This window comes from Carcharodon carcharias, chromosome 4 (genome assembly GCF_017639515.1).
Source record: "Carcharodon carcharias isolate sCarCar2 chromosome 4, sCarCar2.pri, whole genome shotgun sequence".
Lineage (NCBI taxonomy): Eukaryota > Metazoa > Chordata > Chondrichthyes > Lamniformes > Lamnidae > Carcharodon > Carcharodon carcharias.
The window spans coordinates 15,506,399-15,521,743 of record NC_054470.1 but is presented as its reverse complement, the minus strand read 5'-3'; the positions used below and the strand labels follow the sequence as shown (position 1 = coordinate 15,521,743).

The 15,345-nt window shown below is 42.9% G+C and overlaps 1 protein-coding gene across 1 annotated transcript in view; it reads left to right on the top strand.

Moving 5' to 3' along the window:
- The window catches only part of LOC121277359 (centrosomal protein of 120 kDa), a 126,232-nt gene that overhangs the window by 90,825 nt on the left and 20,062 nt on the right, over nt 1-15,345 (top strand). Inside the window, exons 17-19 of the mRNA XM_041186736.1 lie at nt 2,812-2,973; nt 7,611-7,733; nt 11,679-11,777. Coding sequence (XP_041042670.1) covers nt 2,812-2,973; nt 7,611-7,733; nt 11,679-11,777 — 384 coding nt within the window. The remainder of the gene's footprint in view (nt 1-2,811; nt 2,974-7,610; nt 7,734-11,678; nt 11,778-15,345) is intronic.

Genomic DNA, 15,345 nt, shown 5'->3' with positions numbered 1-15,345 from the left:
GAGGGGCAAGGCTGTGGAGGGATGAGAATTTTAAAATCAAGGCGTGGCTTGACCTGGAGCCAGTATAGGTCAGCAAACGTGGAGTGCTAAGGAAACGGGATTTACTATGAGTCAAGACACGGGCAGCAGAGTAGAATGTGGGAGTCCAGCCAGGAGTGCATTAGAATAGTCAAGTCTAGAGATCATAAAGGAATGGATGAGGATTTCAGCAGCATGCACTGAGATGGGAGTGAAGTTGAGCAATGTATGCAGGTTGAAAAGGAGCTCTTCGAGATGAATGTGAGGTTGGAAGCTCATCTCAGGATCACATGTGACACCAAGGTTGCGAACAGACTAGCTTAATCTCAGACTGCCAGACTTTGACCTTGGCAAGAACCAGTCTGGGATTTACCATCAAATCTATGCCTAAGAGATACTGATGCTCAAAATTGTCTTGGCGAATTGTCTCATAATAACCAATTCAGATTACGGTAATTTTCAAAATATAATAGACACCCAGATATAATATGCACTCCAATTTTCATGAATGAAGAGTCGAATTTGCCTCATCACCATTTATAATACGCGCCTAGACTTTTGCAATACTACATTCAAAATGAACCTTCATTGACGAATGTAGTGAGCAAATCCGACTAAGCTAAATGGCTCGATTTTAAAATTTCCATCCTTGTTGGTAAACCCCTGCATGGCCTCCCTATACCTAAACTCCTTCAGCCCTGCAACCCCCAGCTTCTCTGTAAGTCTCTAATTCTGGCCTTTTGCACATCCCAATTTCATTGCTTCACCGTTGACAGCTTTGCCTTCAGTTACGCAGGTCTTGAGATGTGGAATTCCTTCCTTAAACCTCCATTTTTCTCCTTCTTTAAGACTGTCCTTAAAACCAACCTCTTTGACCAAGCTTTTGATCCCAGTAGTAACACCCTCTTACATGACTCCATGTCAGATTTTTAAGGTGATGCTTTACTTGGGTAAAGACACTTTATAAATGCAAGATGTTGCATTTATACTCCCAAACTCCCATCAGCATACACAAAAACTACTGAGTGAATTAATTAATCTTTACTTCATAATTATTGAATAAATCAGGCAAGAAGATCACAAACTAACCAGGAATGTTTTGTTGGATTGAACCTTTATGAATTAATTAGCATTAGTTCTTTACTCGCCCACCATTCAGTTTAACTACTATTCCATTCTGTGGGCCCATTTAGAGCAATTTTAAAGCCATTTCTCCTACATGACATTGTTTTGTTTGGGAAGAAGAGAATAGAAACCAATAAATTTACAACATTTAGAATCGGGGATTGTAGGTTGAATCCCTTTGTGGTTTGTGGAGCCAGCTTACCGAACCAGCAGAATGATGCATGAATAAGTGGAAAATTGCCCAGATCTATGCTGCTCAGAAAATGCAGGACAAATCCAGTCCGGCCAATTGTCACTCATCAACCTACTCTCAATCTTCAAACTGATCGAAGGGATCATTGACTGTGATATCAGGCAGCACCAACTCACCAATAACCTCACTGATGCTCAGTTTGGGTACAGTACCACTCTGCTCCAGAGCGCTTTACAGCCTTGGCCCAAACAGGGACTAAGGAACTGAACTCCAGACATGAGAGTGACAGTCCGTGACATCAAGTAGCCCTAATAAAATTGAGTCAGTGGGAATCAGGAGGAAACTCTCCACTGGCTGGAGTCTCATCTCGTACAAAGGAAGATGGTTATGGCTGGTGGAGGTCAGTCATTTCAGCTTCAGGACATCACTGCAGGAGTTCCTCAAGGTGGTGCTCTTGGCCTAACCACCTTCAACTGCTTCATCAATGACCTTCCCTCCATCATAAGGTCATAAGTTGGGATGTATGATTGTACAATATTCAGCACCATTCGTGACTCTTCGGATACCGAAGCAGCGTATATAGCAAGACCTGGGCAACGTTTAGGCTTGGGATGATATGTGATAAACAACATTTAGATCACAGAAGTGCCAGGCAATGTCCAGCTCCTATAAGGTATGAACCACTTGCCATTAAGGTTGAACAGCATTACCATTATCAGATCCCCCACTGTCAACATCAGAGGGATCACTTGACTAGAAACTTAACTGGCCTCGCCTCATAAATACTATGTGTACAAAAGCCAATCAGGGTATTCTGTGGCAAGTTACTTATCTCCTGGATCCCTAAAATCTTTCCACCATCTACAAAACACAGGTCAGGACTATGATGGGATGCTGACTACTTGCTTGAATTGGTGCAGATGCAACAATACTCAAGCTCAACAACATCCAGTACAAAGCAGCCCACTTGATCAGCACCCCATCCACCTTAAACTTTTACTTCCTTCAACACCGATACATCATGGCTGGACTGTATACTATCTGCAAGATGAATTGCAGCAACTTGCCATGGCCTCTTCAACAGCACCTCCCAAACTCCTGACCTCTACCTCTGAGAAGGACGAGGGCAGCAGCAACAACAACACTTTTAAGTTCCCCTCCAAGTCATGTATCATGCTGACTTGGAAATATATTGCACTTCCTTCATCATCACTGGGTCAAAGTTCTGTCACTCTCTGCCTGACAGCGCTGTGGGAAGTACCTTGATTACAAGGACTGCAGCAGTTCAAGAAGATGACTTACCACCACCTTTTCAGGAACAGTTGAAATGGACAATAAATGCTGGCCTTTCAGTGTGCACATCCTGTAAATTAACAAAAATAGTTATTGTATCGTAAATCATTTATTGTTCAGTTTATCATCTCATATTTATCTGAGAGTTTTCAAAAAATTTTAAGAAGTTAACCTGTGTAAAGCTCCAGAGGCTGAGGAAAGAGCTACAAGAGGATCATGATCGGAGCTTGCGAGAAATGCAAGAGACCACAAGACGCTGTACTGAAGACTCTGTCCGTCAGGTGGAATTGGAAAAGTTAAAGTTTAACCAGTTGGAACAAGATAAGTTACACTTACAGCAGCAGGTAAGAAAAATGATTGATAATCAAAGAAAAAAGTACTTTTTGAAGGCGATGGTAGTTCTTTGTAATTGATTCATTCTTATTGTGCTTGTCCATCTTGTCAATTGAGCATACAATTTGAGTTTATCATATTTATAGGCATTACTTTTAGCAATGGTACCAAGATAAATATTCTTTCTGGCCTTTTGCACTTTTAAACTGAATCCACTATTACTCTTGTCTTCATTTATCCAGATCTCTCGAAAGGTTTCAGTTGCATATCAGCTGGTCTTGCAGCTTGATGTCAACAACATGGCGCCAGATGCCCAATGTCTGATCTTCCCTTGGCTTTTCCCATCTTCAATGCCCATTCAATGATGCATTAAAGTTTAGTATACAAGAGGGCATTCAGCATTCCCCCCAGATTGTAGGCTTATAGATGCATTCAAAAATATTGAGATTATTTTTATGTCAGTATCTGGCTTCAGTCAGTTTTACCCAATGTGGACATTAACAACTTTCATCCAATATAACAATGTTCTGGAAGCTCCATATCATCTTGGCTTAGAGGTATCACTGTTGACAGTTAGAAGGTCATGGATTCAACTCTCATTTCATGATTTGAACACACAACCCAAGCTCCTAGTTCATTGCAGTACTGAAGAAGTGTGAAATTGTCATGGTGCCAGCTTTCAGAATTTGCTTGAGACTCTGTGTGCCTGCTCAGGTGGAAATTTAAGATCTTATGTCACAATTACAAGAGCAAAGATGTTTTGATGTCCGAGTGTAGGATGAAAATTCTCTTCACCTTCATCTGAAGTTCTTAGAGCACTGTACAGACTCCATCCTGACCCAAGAGCTCTTTTTTAGTTCTTTTAGAGCATATGGGTGTCACTGGCTGGGCCAGCGTTTTCTGCCCATCCCTAATTCACCAAGGCTCCTTAGACAGCGCCTTCCAAACCCACAACCACTATCATCTGGAAGGACAGGGGCAGCAGATGGATGGGAACACCACCTGGAAGTTCCTCTCCAATTCACTCACCATCCTGACTTGGAAATATATCGCCATTCCTTCACTGTCACTGGGTCAAAATCCTGGAACTCCCTTCCTGACAGCATTGTGCATGACCACATGGCCTGCAGCAGTTCAAGGAGGGAGCTCACTACCGCCTTCACAAGGGCACCTAGGGGTGGGGAATAAATGCTGGCCTAGCCAGCGAATCCCACATCCCGTGAATGAATTGGGAAAAAATTGCCCCTCAGAAGGTGGTGGTGAGCTGCCTTCTTGAACCGCTGCAGTCCATGTGGTGTAGGTACACCCACAATGCTGTTAGGAAGGGAGTTCCAGGATTTTGACCCAGTGACAGTGAAGGAACAGCAATTTGGTTCCAAGTCAGGATGGTGTGTGGCTTGGAGAGGAAGTTGCAGACGGTGGTGTTCCCATGCACCTGCAACCCTTGTTCTTCTAGGCGGTAGAGGTTGCGGGTTTGGAAGGTGCTGATGAAGGAGCCTTGGTGAGTTGCTGCAGTGAATCTTGTTGATGGTACATACTGCTGCCACTGTACGTCAGTGGTGGAGGGAGTAAATGCTTAAGGTGGTGGATAGGGTGCCAGTCAAGCAGATGACTATGTCCTGGATAGGGTTGGGTTCTGAGTATTGTTGGAGCTGCACTCATCCAGGCAAGTGGAGGGTATTCCATCACACTCCTGACTTGTGCCTTGCAGATGGTGGACAGACTTTGGGGAGTCAGGAGGTGAGTTACTCACCATAGCATTTCCAGCCTCTGACCTGCACTTGTAGCCACAGTATTCATATGGCTGGTCCAGTTTGATTTCTGGACAATGATAACCCCCAGGATGTTGATAGTGGGGGATTCAGTGATGGTAATGCCATTGAATGTGAAGAGGAGATGGATAGATTCTCCCTTGTTGGAGATGGTCATTGCCTGGCACTGTATAGTGTGAATGTTACTTGCCACAGTACCATCTGGTTCACTAATGTCCTTTCGGAAAGGAAAGTTGCTGCCCTTAACTGTTCTGGCCTACATGTGACCTACAGGAAAGTGTTGATTCTTAAATGCACTCTGAAATGGCCTAGCAAGCCCCTCAGTTGTATTAAACCACTAGAAAGTCAAAAAGGAATGAAGTCAGATGGACCACTGGAGGAGGAGGCTGGATAAATATCCCAATCTTCAATGATGGTGGAGCCCAACACATCAGTGCAAAATACAAGCTGAAGCATTTAGCCAAGGTGGAAGATCCATTTGGTCTTCTCTGGAGCTCCCCAGCATCTCAGATCCCAATCTTCATCCAATTTGATTCACTCCATGTGACATCAAGAAACAGCTGAAGAGACTGGATGCTGCAAAGTCTGTGGGCTATGACAACATTCCGGCAGTGGTACAGAAGACTTGTGCTCCAGAACCAGCTGCACCTCAAGCCAAGCTGTTCCAGTACAGCTACAACACTGGCATCTACATGACAATGAGGAAAATTCCCCAAGTATGTTCTGTCCACAAAAAAACAGCTGTCCACAAAAAAACAGGACAAATCCAACTTGGCCAATTACCGCCCCTTGAGTCTACTCTCAATTATCAGCGAAGTGATGGAAAGTTTATTAACAGCACTATCAAGTGGCACTAACACAGCAATAATCTGCTCACTGATGCTCAGTTTGGGTTCTGCCATGGCCACTCAGCTCCTGACCACATATAGCCTTGGTCCAAACATGGACAAAAGAGCTGAACTCAAGAGGTGAGGTGGGAGGGACTGCCCTCTCAAGGGTCAGGGTATATTTAACAGAGTGTGGCATGAAGGAGCCCCAGCAAAATTGAAGTCAATGGGAATTAAGGGATGAACTTTCCATTGTTGGAATGATACCTAGCACAAAGGAAGATGGATGTGGTTGTTGGAGGTCAATCATCTCAGCCCTTGGACGTTGTTTCAGGAGTTCCTTAGGGTAGTGCCCTAGGCCCAACCATCTTCAGCTGCTTCATCAATGACCTCCCTGCATCATTAAATCAGAAGTGTGGATGTTTGCTGATGATTACATAATGTTCAGTACCACTCACAACTCCTGAGAAACTGAAGCAGTCGTGTCCATATGCAGCAAGACCTGGACAACATTCATGCTTGGGCTAATAAGTGACAATTAACATATGTGCTGCATAAGTGCCAGGCAATGACCGTCTCCAACAAGAGAGTCTAACCACCTCTCGATACTCAAAGGCATTACCATTGCTGAATCCCCCAGTAGCAACATCTTGGAGGTTATCATTGACCAGAAACTGAACTGGACCAGCCACATAAACACTGTGGCTATAAAGGCAGGTAAGAGGCTGGGAATTTTGCTGCAAGTAACTTACCTCCTGACCCTCTAAAGACAGTCAGATACAGGTCAGGAGTGTGATGGAATACTCTCCGCTTATCCGGATGAGTGGAGTTCCAACAACACTCAAGAAGCTCAATATCATCAAGCAGTCCACTTGATTGGCATCCCATCCACCACCTTAAACATTCACTCCCTCCACCGCTGATGCACAGTGGCAGCTGTGTGAACCATCTACAAGGCACACTCACACTCACCAAATCTCCCTTGACAGCACCTTCCAAAATCGGGACCTTTATCACCTAGAAGGACAAGGACTGCAGATGCATAGGAACACCATCAACCACAGTTCCCCTGCAAGTCCCCCAGCATTTTGATTTGGAACCATTTTGCTGTGGCCAAAATCCTGTATCTCCCTCCCAAACAGCACAGTGGGTGTACCTACACCACGTGGACTGCAGCAGTTGCAGAAGATGGCTGTCCACCACCTTCTCAAGGGCAATTAGGGATGGGCAACAATAGGCCAGTAATGCTCACCTCCTGTAAAAATATATTTAAAAAATTAAATAGAATCCTGCTGCATATATTTGGTTAACATGCTAACCATGAAACACTTTCAGAAGATCTATTGTTTAGGATTGTATTCAGATCCATTTCAATTGTGGCTTAATTTCTGATAGTTTTTTCAGCAGCTTAGATTTTTACCTCTCGACACCGTGCATTAATTTCAACTTCATTTTTATCTGCCATCAAGAGTTCAAAAACAGGTTATTTTTCTGGAATTGATTATGTATGTTATAAAGTCAGTGTTCAACGTTAAGTCATTAATCAATAAAATCCTCATGCTTTTCTTAAATTATTGTTCAACTGTTGGCTGAAGAATAGTAATAGTTTTTCATTTTCCTAGAAGAGTAACGTTTTAAATTCTGTGTTCACAGTATGTCAGCTAGTTCATTTGATTAAGCTGCACTTGGATATTGTACAGTATAAATGTTAAAAAAGGATGGTAATATTGTGTAAACTGACAAAGTGTTAACTGAATAGATGGATAAATAATGATCTGCTGTAGAAGAATTAGCCAGTTATGTGTTGCTGCTTTGTATCCTCGCGGGCACTGTCAGCAGGATGTAAACAATGAAATTATTCATCCAATTTTAAACCAGAGCTTGATCGGTTTTCAGATGACTTGCTGTTAGTCTGCATGTACTTCAGTTGTGTTAAAAGTCCATTTATTTTGAATGTGAATTTTTAGAGTGTCTGTTTAGTGTCTAAAGGATAAGCTGACTTCCTTTAGTTTCTTGAAAGTTTTTTTTCCTTTCATGAATTCTATCTAGCTTCATGAAGCAGAACAGAAATATAAACTACTTGAAAAAGAGTTCCATCAGTACAAGGAGCAGCAGAGCAGCAAACCTGAAATTCGCCTTCAGTCAGAGATCAATCTTTTAACTCTTGAAAAGGTAGAATGCATTTGGATGTCTACAGTATGTTATAGTTTTGTTCACAGACAGAAATGGGGAAATCTGTATAGCAAGCCCATATTTTTGTGCCTTTTTTAATGGGAGTGAATAACTTAAACTTCAAAAATGCCTCTTTTGGATGTTCTATTATACAAAATTGCTCCTGCAAAACGCCATTTTTGGTGAGACAAGCTGGATAGAAAAAATAACTGAAGCAGAAGCAAATGATTAGACATTTTTGTGGTTTCATTCGTAGTCATTAAATTTTATCTCCCTGGAGAATAAAATCCAGAAAAATTGATGTAAATTTTTGATAAAGAAAATCCTGTAGTGGGGGTAAATGTAAGGATGCTGATTTCACACTACTTTCAATACAATCTGTAGTGACCACTTTTAAGTAGCTATTTAATTACTTGAAGCTGGAGTCATGAAACTTTTTCTTTCTTTGAAATTATTACATTTCCATTCAGGTGGAGGTTATTCACAAGTGTCAGATTTGCAAAGCTGATTATGAAAGCAAACTGGTGTAGGCGTTTTCTTCCAAGTAGCATGCAATTTAATAGCGACTTAATGTGGTGTGTCAGATTTCTGTTTAAATTTAAACAATTTCCAGAATATATTTTTCTCTTGCACAACAGATCAGACCATTTTGTTGGTATCTCAGTGAGCTTTACAAAACATATTTTGCATCTACCTTTTGCTTGACGTATCTGTGGAGTAAGGCATCTTACTTGTTCATAATGAAATGAAGCAGCTGATTGTTCACTTATTAAAAAGTGTGAAATTCAAAAATGTAGTGTATTTCACTTAAAAAAAAATTCACATTCATATAGAAACATATCAGAATAGTTTCCATTCCACCACATCCTCTCCTACCATTTTAAGGATTTATAGCATGGACATGTCAATTTCCCAATCTGCCCTGTATCCTGCTCTCCTGTTTCTTCAGAAGAGACATCATTGATCCTTCTCCAGAGGTAATAACCTTTCTTCTCTCCAGCCTAGCTTTGCTCTCAGCCAATAGCTACAGTTGACTCAATCTTTTTGGGATGTTACTCATGTGAAATTCTTCTCCAATGCTGTTTGTTGTTTTGTCCCTCAATGTGATCATACTTCTGATAGCGAGAAGGCTGTACATTTTCTGCCACCTTCAGAGTGATGCAAAGTAGTCTCATACATATTGATGAAAATGTTCCGGTATGACTCTGGAAACAGATCCTGTTCCGACTGGGAAGCATATTAAGCCCAAGATGAAAGCTCACTCTAGCACCTTAGTTTACTTCCTCATTAGTTAAGACTCTCTGATCTACTCGAGGAAATGTTAGCACAATTCACATTTTGACTAGAATGGGCATGATAATTTAGAAAGAGAACAGCAATTCAGTGTAGCTGTAATAAAAACTGAAGACTGAACTCCAGGCTCCAAACTACCTATGAGAAATAGTGAGGGAAATCTGAGCAAATCGCAAGTATTTCCCTTCATGCTCTCCTTTAATTATGCACTGTATAGACTTACTGAAAACATGTTAATTTCTGCCAGTTATAAAATTTTGACCAAGGAATGAAAATTCCTTAGTTTTAGAAGGATATATTAAACTTCAATTTGTTAGATTTTGCTTTAGTATTTATATTTTGCTTTCTGAGACATCAGGTGGAATTTCCCATCCCCATTGGCGTCAGGCATCATAGCGGGTCTGAGCGGACAATATGGCAAGCAGGCCAAAAATCAGTTTTGCACCATCATAAGAACAGTTTGCAATCGTCCACTTCGCCCGTCAATGGCGGGCTGCATTTCCAGCCACCAGACATCGAAAACTCCCTTTAATACATTTGCATCTAATTGTAAGTCCTGCTCGCTGGAATCATCCCCCCCATGCTGGGATCACCCGGGCACATCAGCGTAACTGCACACTGATGTGTTTCACAACTGTAGATGAGCGACGTGCACCTGGCGGGCTGCACTTCGCTCGGGACTTCAAGGTTTGTTTGCCAACTTTCTTCGGGCAGCATTCATGATCATTAGCACCAGGCTTCGCAGGAGCACCACATCACTTTTAGGGGAACTCATGGGAAGGTTTCCACCTACCAGACCATCCATAAGGCAGGGGTGGCTTTTCAAAGGCTACTAGGCTAAGGTTTGCTTGTGGAAGGGAGAAAAGTGGCCCCAGGCAAGGGAAGAGGCTACAGGGTGTGGTCTGCACTGGGGAAAAGAGTATCCCAGGGCATATGTTGATGTGTATAAGTGGCCTCAAGATGGTGAGGGTTGAGCAGGCAGTCTCCAGAGGAGATGAGGCCAGATGGATATGTGAGAGTGTGTGTGAAAGAGTGAGTGGTGGTGCTCCTTGAGCTGGCAGTGAGTGAGATGTCAGTGAATGTGTGATAGCCATGTGAGTGTGTGAGTTTAGAGTGATGAGATGTTTGCCTTACCCTGGCAGCACAGATGAGATCATTCATCCTCTTTCTGCACTGGATGGCCAATCCCTTCTGTGCAGCATTGGCACTGACCACCTCTGGCACTGCCTCCCAAGCCAGAGTATTGAGACTGATGGCTCTCCTGTGGCCAGGGCGAGGGTAGAGGACATTGCGGTGGGCCTCTATGGTGTCCAGTAAGCGCCTCAGGAATGCATCACTGAATCAGGGGGCTGCACATTTCTTGGCTTTCGGAGCCATGTCTTCATTGATGCCATCCTGGGCTGCAAGTATGCTTGCAGCTGCAGTTTAAATATGGCGATCTGCATGAGGAAGCGGCAAGGTAACGGCGAGGTGGGCAAATCTGAGGCCGCCCGCCAGTAGACGGCATGTTTCCTGTGGCTGCATAATTAATGAGGCGGGAATGGGTCGATAAGGCACGAAAAGCCACCATTGCGGCTGGTGGGTGTAACGTCCTTTTTCCCGCCCGCTACCATACTTAATGCAAACCTGAGATGATTCCGCCCATAGCGTAATTGTGCTTCACATTATCCCAAGCGATATTATGATACTTCATCTTAAAGTTGACCACCACGCCTCCATTTTCAAGTTCCATGCATTCCCACAAAATGTTGCTATCCGTTATAACATAGAGATGAAGAAAACTAAGCGAATTTTTGCTTCATCAGAGCTCAACTTCTTTTATTCAATTTACTCCAGCAATCAATATCAGCCACGATAAATTTATGGCGGTGGGGAAGAGAAGGGTTGTTCAAACCTCCGAGGAGATATCTGAATTGTTTTCTATCTGCACATTTTAAATAACCTTGTATTTTGTAGGAAGGAATTGAATTGTTTTCTGATCTGATCTTTTATTGCTTCCATATTGTACCTATGATTGTGATTCTGATGACTTCCAATTAGTAGTGTCATATGCCAACTTTGTAACATGTAGTGTGTTAATACTTTGATATGCATTAAGCAATATATTTGTAAGTTTGATTTTATTCAATTTCAGAGCAAACTAATGAAAAGGAAGATAATCAGCCGCCTTTTGGCTTGAAAAAAAGGCTGTTCCCTGGATCTTAACCACATTTGCCCATCATTGATTTGTCCCACCTAACTTGATTTAAGTCCAGGAACTTGAGCCTTGATAAATTCAAAATTTTGCAATCCCCTTCCACTTTTTGCTGAAATTCCCACTTTAGCAGAAGCTCTTGAAATAAACTGTTACTCGCATAGAATGTTAACAGTTGGACCTTCTAAGTATAAACGCACCTGATTATATTATAGTTGCTTTACTGACTAAAATGTTTATTTCAGCTGTTTGAAGTTAACCAGAAATGAATTACTTCTGAAGTGGATGCTATGCAAAATAAGTTTAAAAAATATATTCACCTCACTTATGCCAGAATTCTGATTCTCCCAAAATATTTATGTGGAATATTAAGATCTCCTTCCTGAAGACTGAAATAGTTTTTGTAGTGCTATCATAGCATCAGCTTTATGATTCCAACCTTTAACCTTTTTTACTAGGTGGAATTCGAGAGGAAATTAGAATCAGCCATAAAATCCAAGCTGCATTATAAGCAGCAGTGGGGGCGAGCCTTGAAAGAGTTAGCACGACTAAAACAGGTAAAGTTACCTCTTTGTCCTTTCAAAGGTGACAAATGTAAATTGTAGCTTGAGCAATCACTTCAAAAATCCATGCTTCGAAGCACAAAGGATCTGTATGAATTGGGAAAATTGCTACCAAAATTGTTCTAATTGCTTTTGTAGCAGTATCATCCTAATTGATGCAATGATAACTTTTTAAAAATCTTTCTCTGTCTGTGTCTTTCTCTGTCACATACGCTATTTCTCTCGCGTGCACCCTCAACCTCCCTATTATGCTTATGCCCTCTCGTGGGCTGTGTCTCTCCATGCCCTTCATGCGCCTCCTCTCTCTTATGCCCTCTCACCCCTGTGCCTGCAAACAGTTGTACAAACAGTTCAGGTAAGTCGCTTTTCTTGATTGACATCTGCACTATTTTGAACTTTCGAACAAAGTAACATAATCTGTTTTTCTGTACCTAACAATTACATTGTAAAATGGCCAATCTATGTAGTTGAGAAATGCACCTTGTATAAGATTTAATTTTGAATTACTGCTGTAGGAAGTCATTGATGATGGCCATGAGGGTTTTGCCTTCACCTGGAGTATTCTTAATGTTAACAGAGCAGTGAGTAAGTATTCTGTAAAGACTGAAATGGATAAAAATGATTTACATTAACAACTTTTAGAAAAGTGGTGTTCATTTGTTATTTTAATGAAAGTTATAGATTTTAACCGCCAGCAAGACAGGGACCAATATCCCCTCAGGGGTATTGCTAGTACTCTGGGGGAGGATTCAAACTAGACTGGCAGGGGGATAGGAACCTGAGCGGGGAGACATGAAAGGGAAACAAAGATAGAAATGAAAGACAGAAAAGTAGAAAGCAAAAGTGGAAGGCAGAGGAAACAAGGGTGTGCAGCAAATAGGGCTGTAGTACAAAGAAATGTAAAAATGTTAAAAAGACAAGTCTATAGGCACTGTATCTGACTGTACAGAGCATTCACAATAAAGTAGACAAATGAACAGCGCAAAAAGAAGTAAACGGGTACAATATGATTGCGATTGTAGAGACCAAGCCTGAGAACTGAATATCCAAGAGTACTTGATATTTAGGAAGGACAGGCAAGAAGGAAAAGCAGGTGGGGTGGTGTTAAGGATGAAATCAGTACAATAGTGAGAGAGGATATTAGCTCAGAAAATCCGGATGTGGAGTTAGTCTGGGTGCAGCTAAGAATCAACAAGGGGTGGAAAACATTAGTGGGAGTTGTCTATAGGTCTCCAAATAGTGGTAAGGTAGGAGACGGCATTAAACAAGAAATTTGAGATACATGTTACAAGGGTGCTACATCATGGGTGACTTTAATCTACATACAGACTGGGCAGTGGCGTAGTGGTATTGTCGCTGGACTAGTAATCCACAGACCCAGGGTAATGCCCTGGGGACCCAGGTTTGAATCCCACCTTGGCAGATGGTGGAATTTAAATTCAATAAAAATCTGGAATTAAATGCCTATGATGACCATTGTCAATTGTTGTAAAATCCCATCTGCTTCACTTATGTCCTTTAGGGAAGGAAATCTGTCATCCTTACCTGGTTTGGCCGACATGTGACTCCAGACCCACAGCAGTGTGATTGACTCTTAAATGCCCTCTTAAATGGCCTAGCAAGCCACTCAGTGTAACAAACTGCTAGAAAGCCACAGAAAAGGAATGAAATTGGACGGACCACCCGGCATTGACCGAGGCACCGGAAACGACAACGGCAATCTCAGCACTGTCGACCCTACACATCCTCCTTACTAACATCTGGGGGCTAGTGCCAAAATTGGGAGAGCTGTCTCACTAATCAAACAACAGCCTAATTCTGACAGTCATTCTCATGGAATCATACCTTACATATAATGTCCTAGACTTCACCATCACCATCCTTGAGTATGTCCTGTCCCACTGGCAGACCCAGTAGCGGTGGCGGCACAGTAGTGTATAGTCAGGAGGGAGTTGCCCTGAAAGTCCCCAACATCGACTCTGGACTCCATGAAGTCTCTTGGCATCAGGTCAAACATGGGCAAGGAAACCTCCTGCTGATTACCATGTATTGTCCTCCCTCAGCTGATGAATCAGTGCTCCTCCATGTTGAACACCACTTGGAGGAAGCACTGAGGGTGGCAAGGACGCAGAATGTCCTCTGGGTGGGGGCCTTCAATGTCCATCACCAAGAGTGGCTGGGTAGCACTACTACTGACTGAGCTGTCCGAGTCCTAAATGACATGGCTGCTAGATTGGGTCTGCGGCTGGTGGTGAGGGAACCAAGAAGAGGGAGAAACACACTTGAACTCATCCTCACCAACCTGCCTGCTGCAGATGCATCTGTCCACGACAGTATTGGTAGCAGTGACCACTGCACAGATACCCTCCATCATGTTGTGTGGCACTACCACCGTACTAAATGGGATAGATTTCAAACAGATCTAGCAACTGAAGACTGGGCATCCATGAGGTGCTGTGAGCCATCAGCAGCAGCAGAATTGTACTCGAACACAATCTGTAACCTCATGGCCCGGCATATCCCCCACTCTACCATTATGATCAAGCCAGGGGATCCACCCTGGTTCAATGAAGAGTGCAGGAGGGCATGCCAGGAGCAGCACCAGGTATACCTAAAAATGAGGTGTCAATCTGGTGAAGCTATAAAATAGGACGACTTGCATGCTAAACAGCTTAAGCAGTAAGTGATAGACAGAGCTAAGCAATCCCACAACCAGAGGATCAGATCATATAAGCTCTGCAGTCTTGCCACATCCAGTTGCGAATGGTGGTGGGCAATTAAACAACTCAGTGGAGAAGGAGGCTCCACAAATATCCCCATGCTCAATGATGGAGGAGCTCAGCACAGCAGTGCAAAAGATAAGGCTGAAGCATTCACAACAATGTTCAGCCAGAAGTGCCGAGTGGATGATCCATCTCGGCCTCCACAGGAAGACCCCAGCATCATAGATGCCAGTCTTCAGCCAGTTTGATTCACTCCATGTGAAATCAAACAACGGCTAAAGGCACTGGATACTGCAAAGGCTTTGGGCCCTGGTAATAGTGCTCAAGACTTGTGCTCCAGAATTTGCCGTGCCCCTAGCCAAGATATTCCAGTACAGCTACAACACTGGCATCTACCTGGGTTTGTGGTAAATTGCCCACTTATGCCCTGTACACAAAAAGTAGGACAAATCCAACCCAGCCAATTACCACCCCATCAGCGTACTCTCGATCATCAGTAATGGAACGGGTCATCAATAGTGCTATCAAGTGGCACTTGCTTGGCAATAACCTGCTCATTGATGTTCCTTCAGAGCCACTCAGATCCTGACCTCATTACAGCCTTAGTTCAAACATGGACAAAAGAGCTGAACTTCGGAGGTGAGGTGGGAGTGACTGCCCTTGACATCAAGGTGACATTTGACCGAGTGTGGCATCAAGGAGCCCTAGCAAAACTGGAGTCAACGGAAATCAGGGGGAAACTCTCCACTGGTTGGAGTCATACCTAGCACAAAGGAAGGTGATTGCTGTTGTTGGAGGTCGGTCATCTCAGCTCCAGGACATCACTGCAGGAGTTCCTC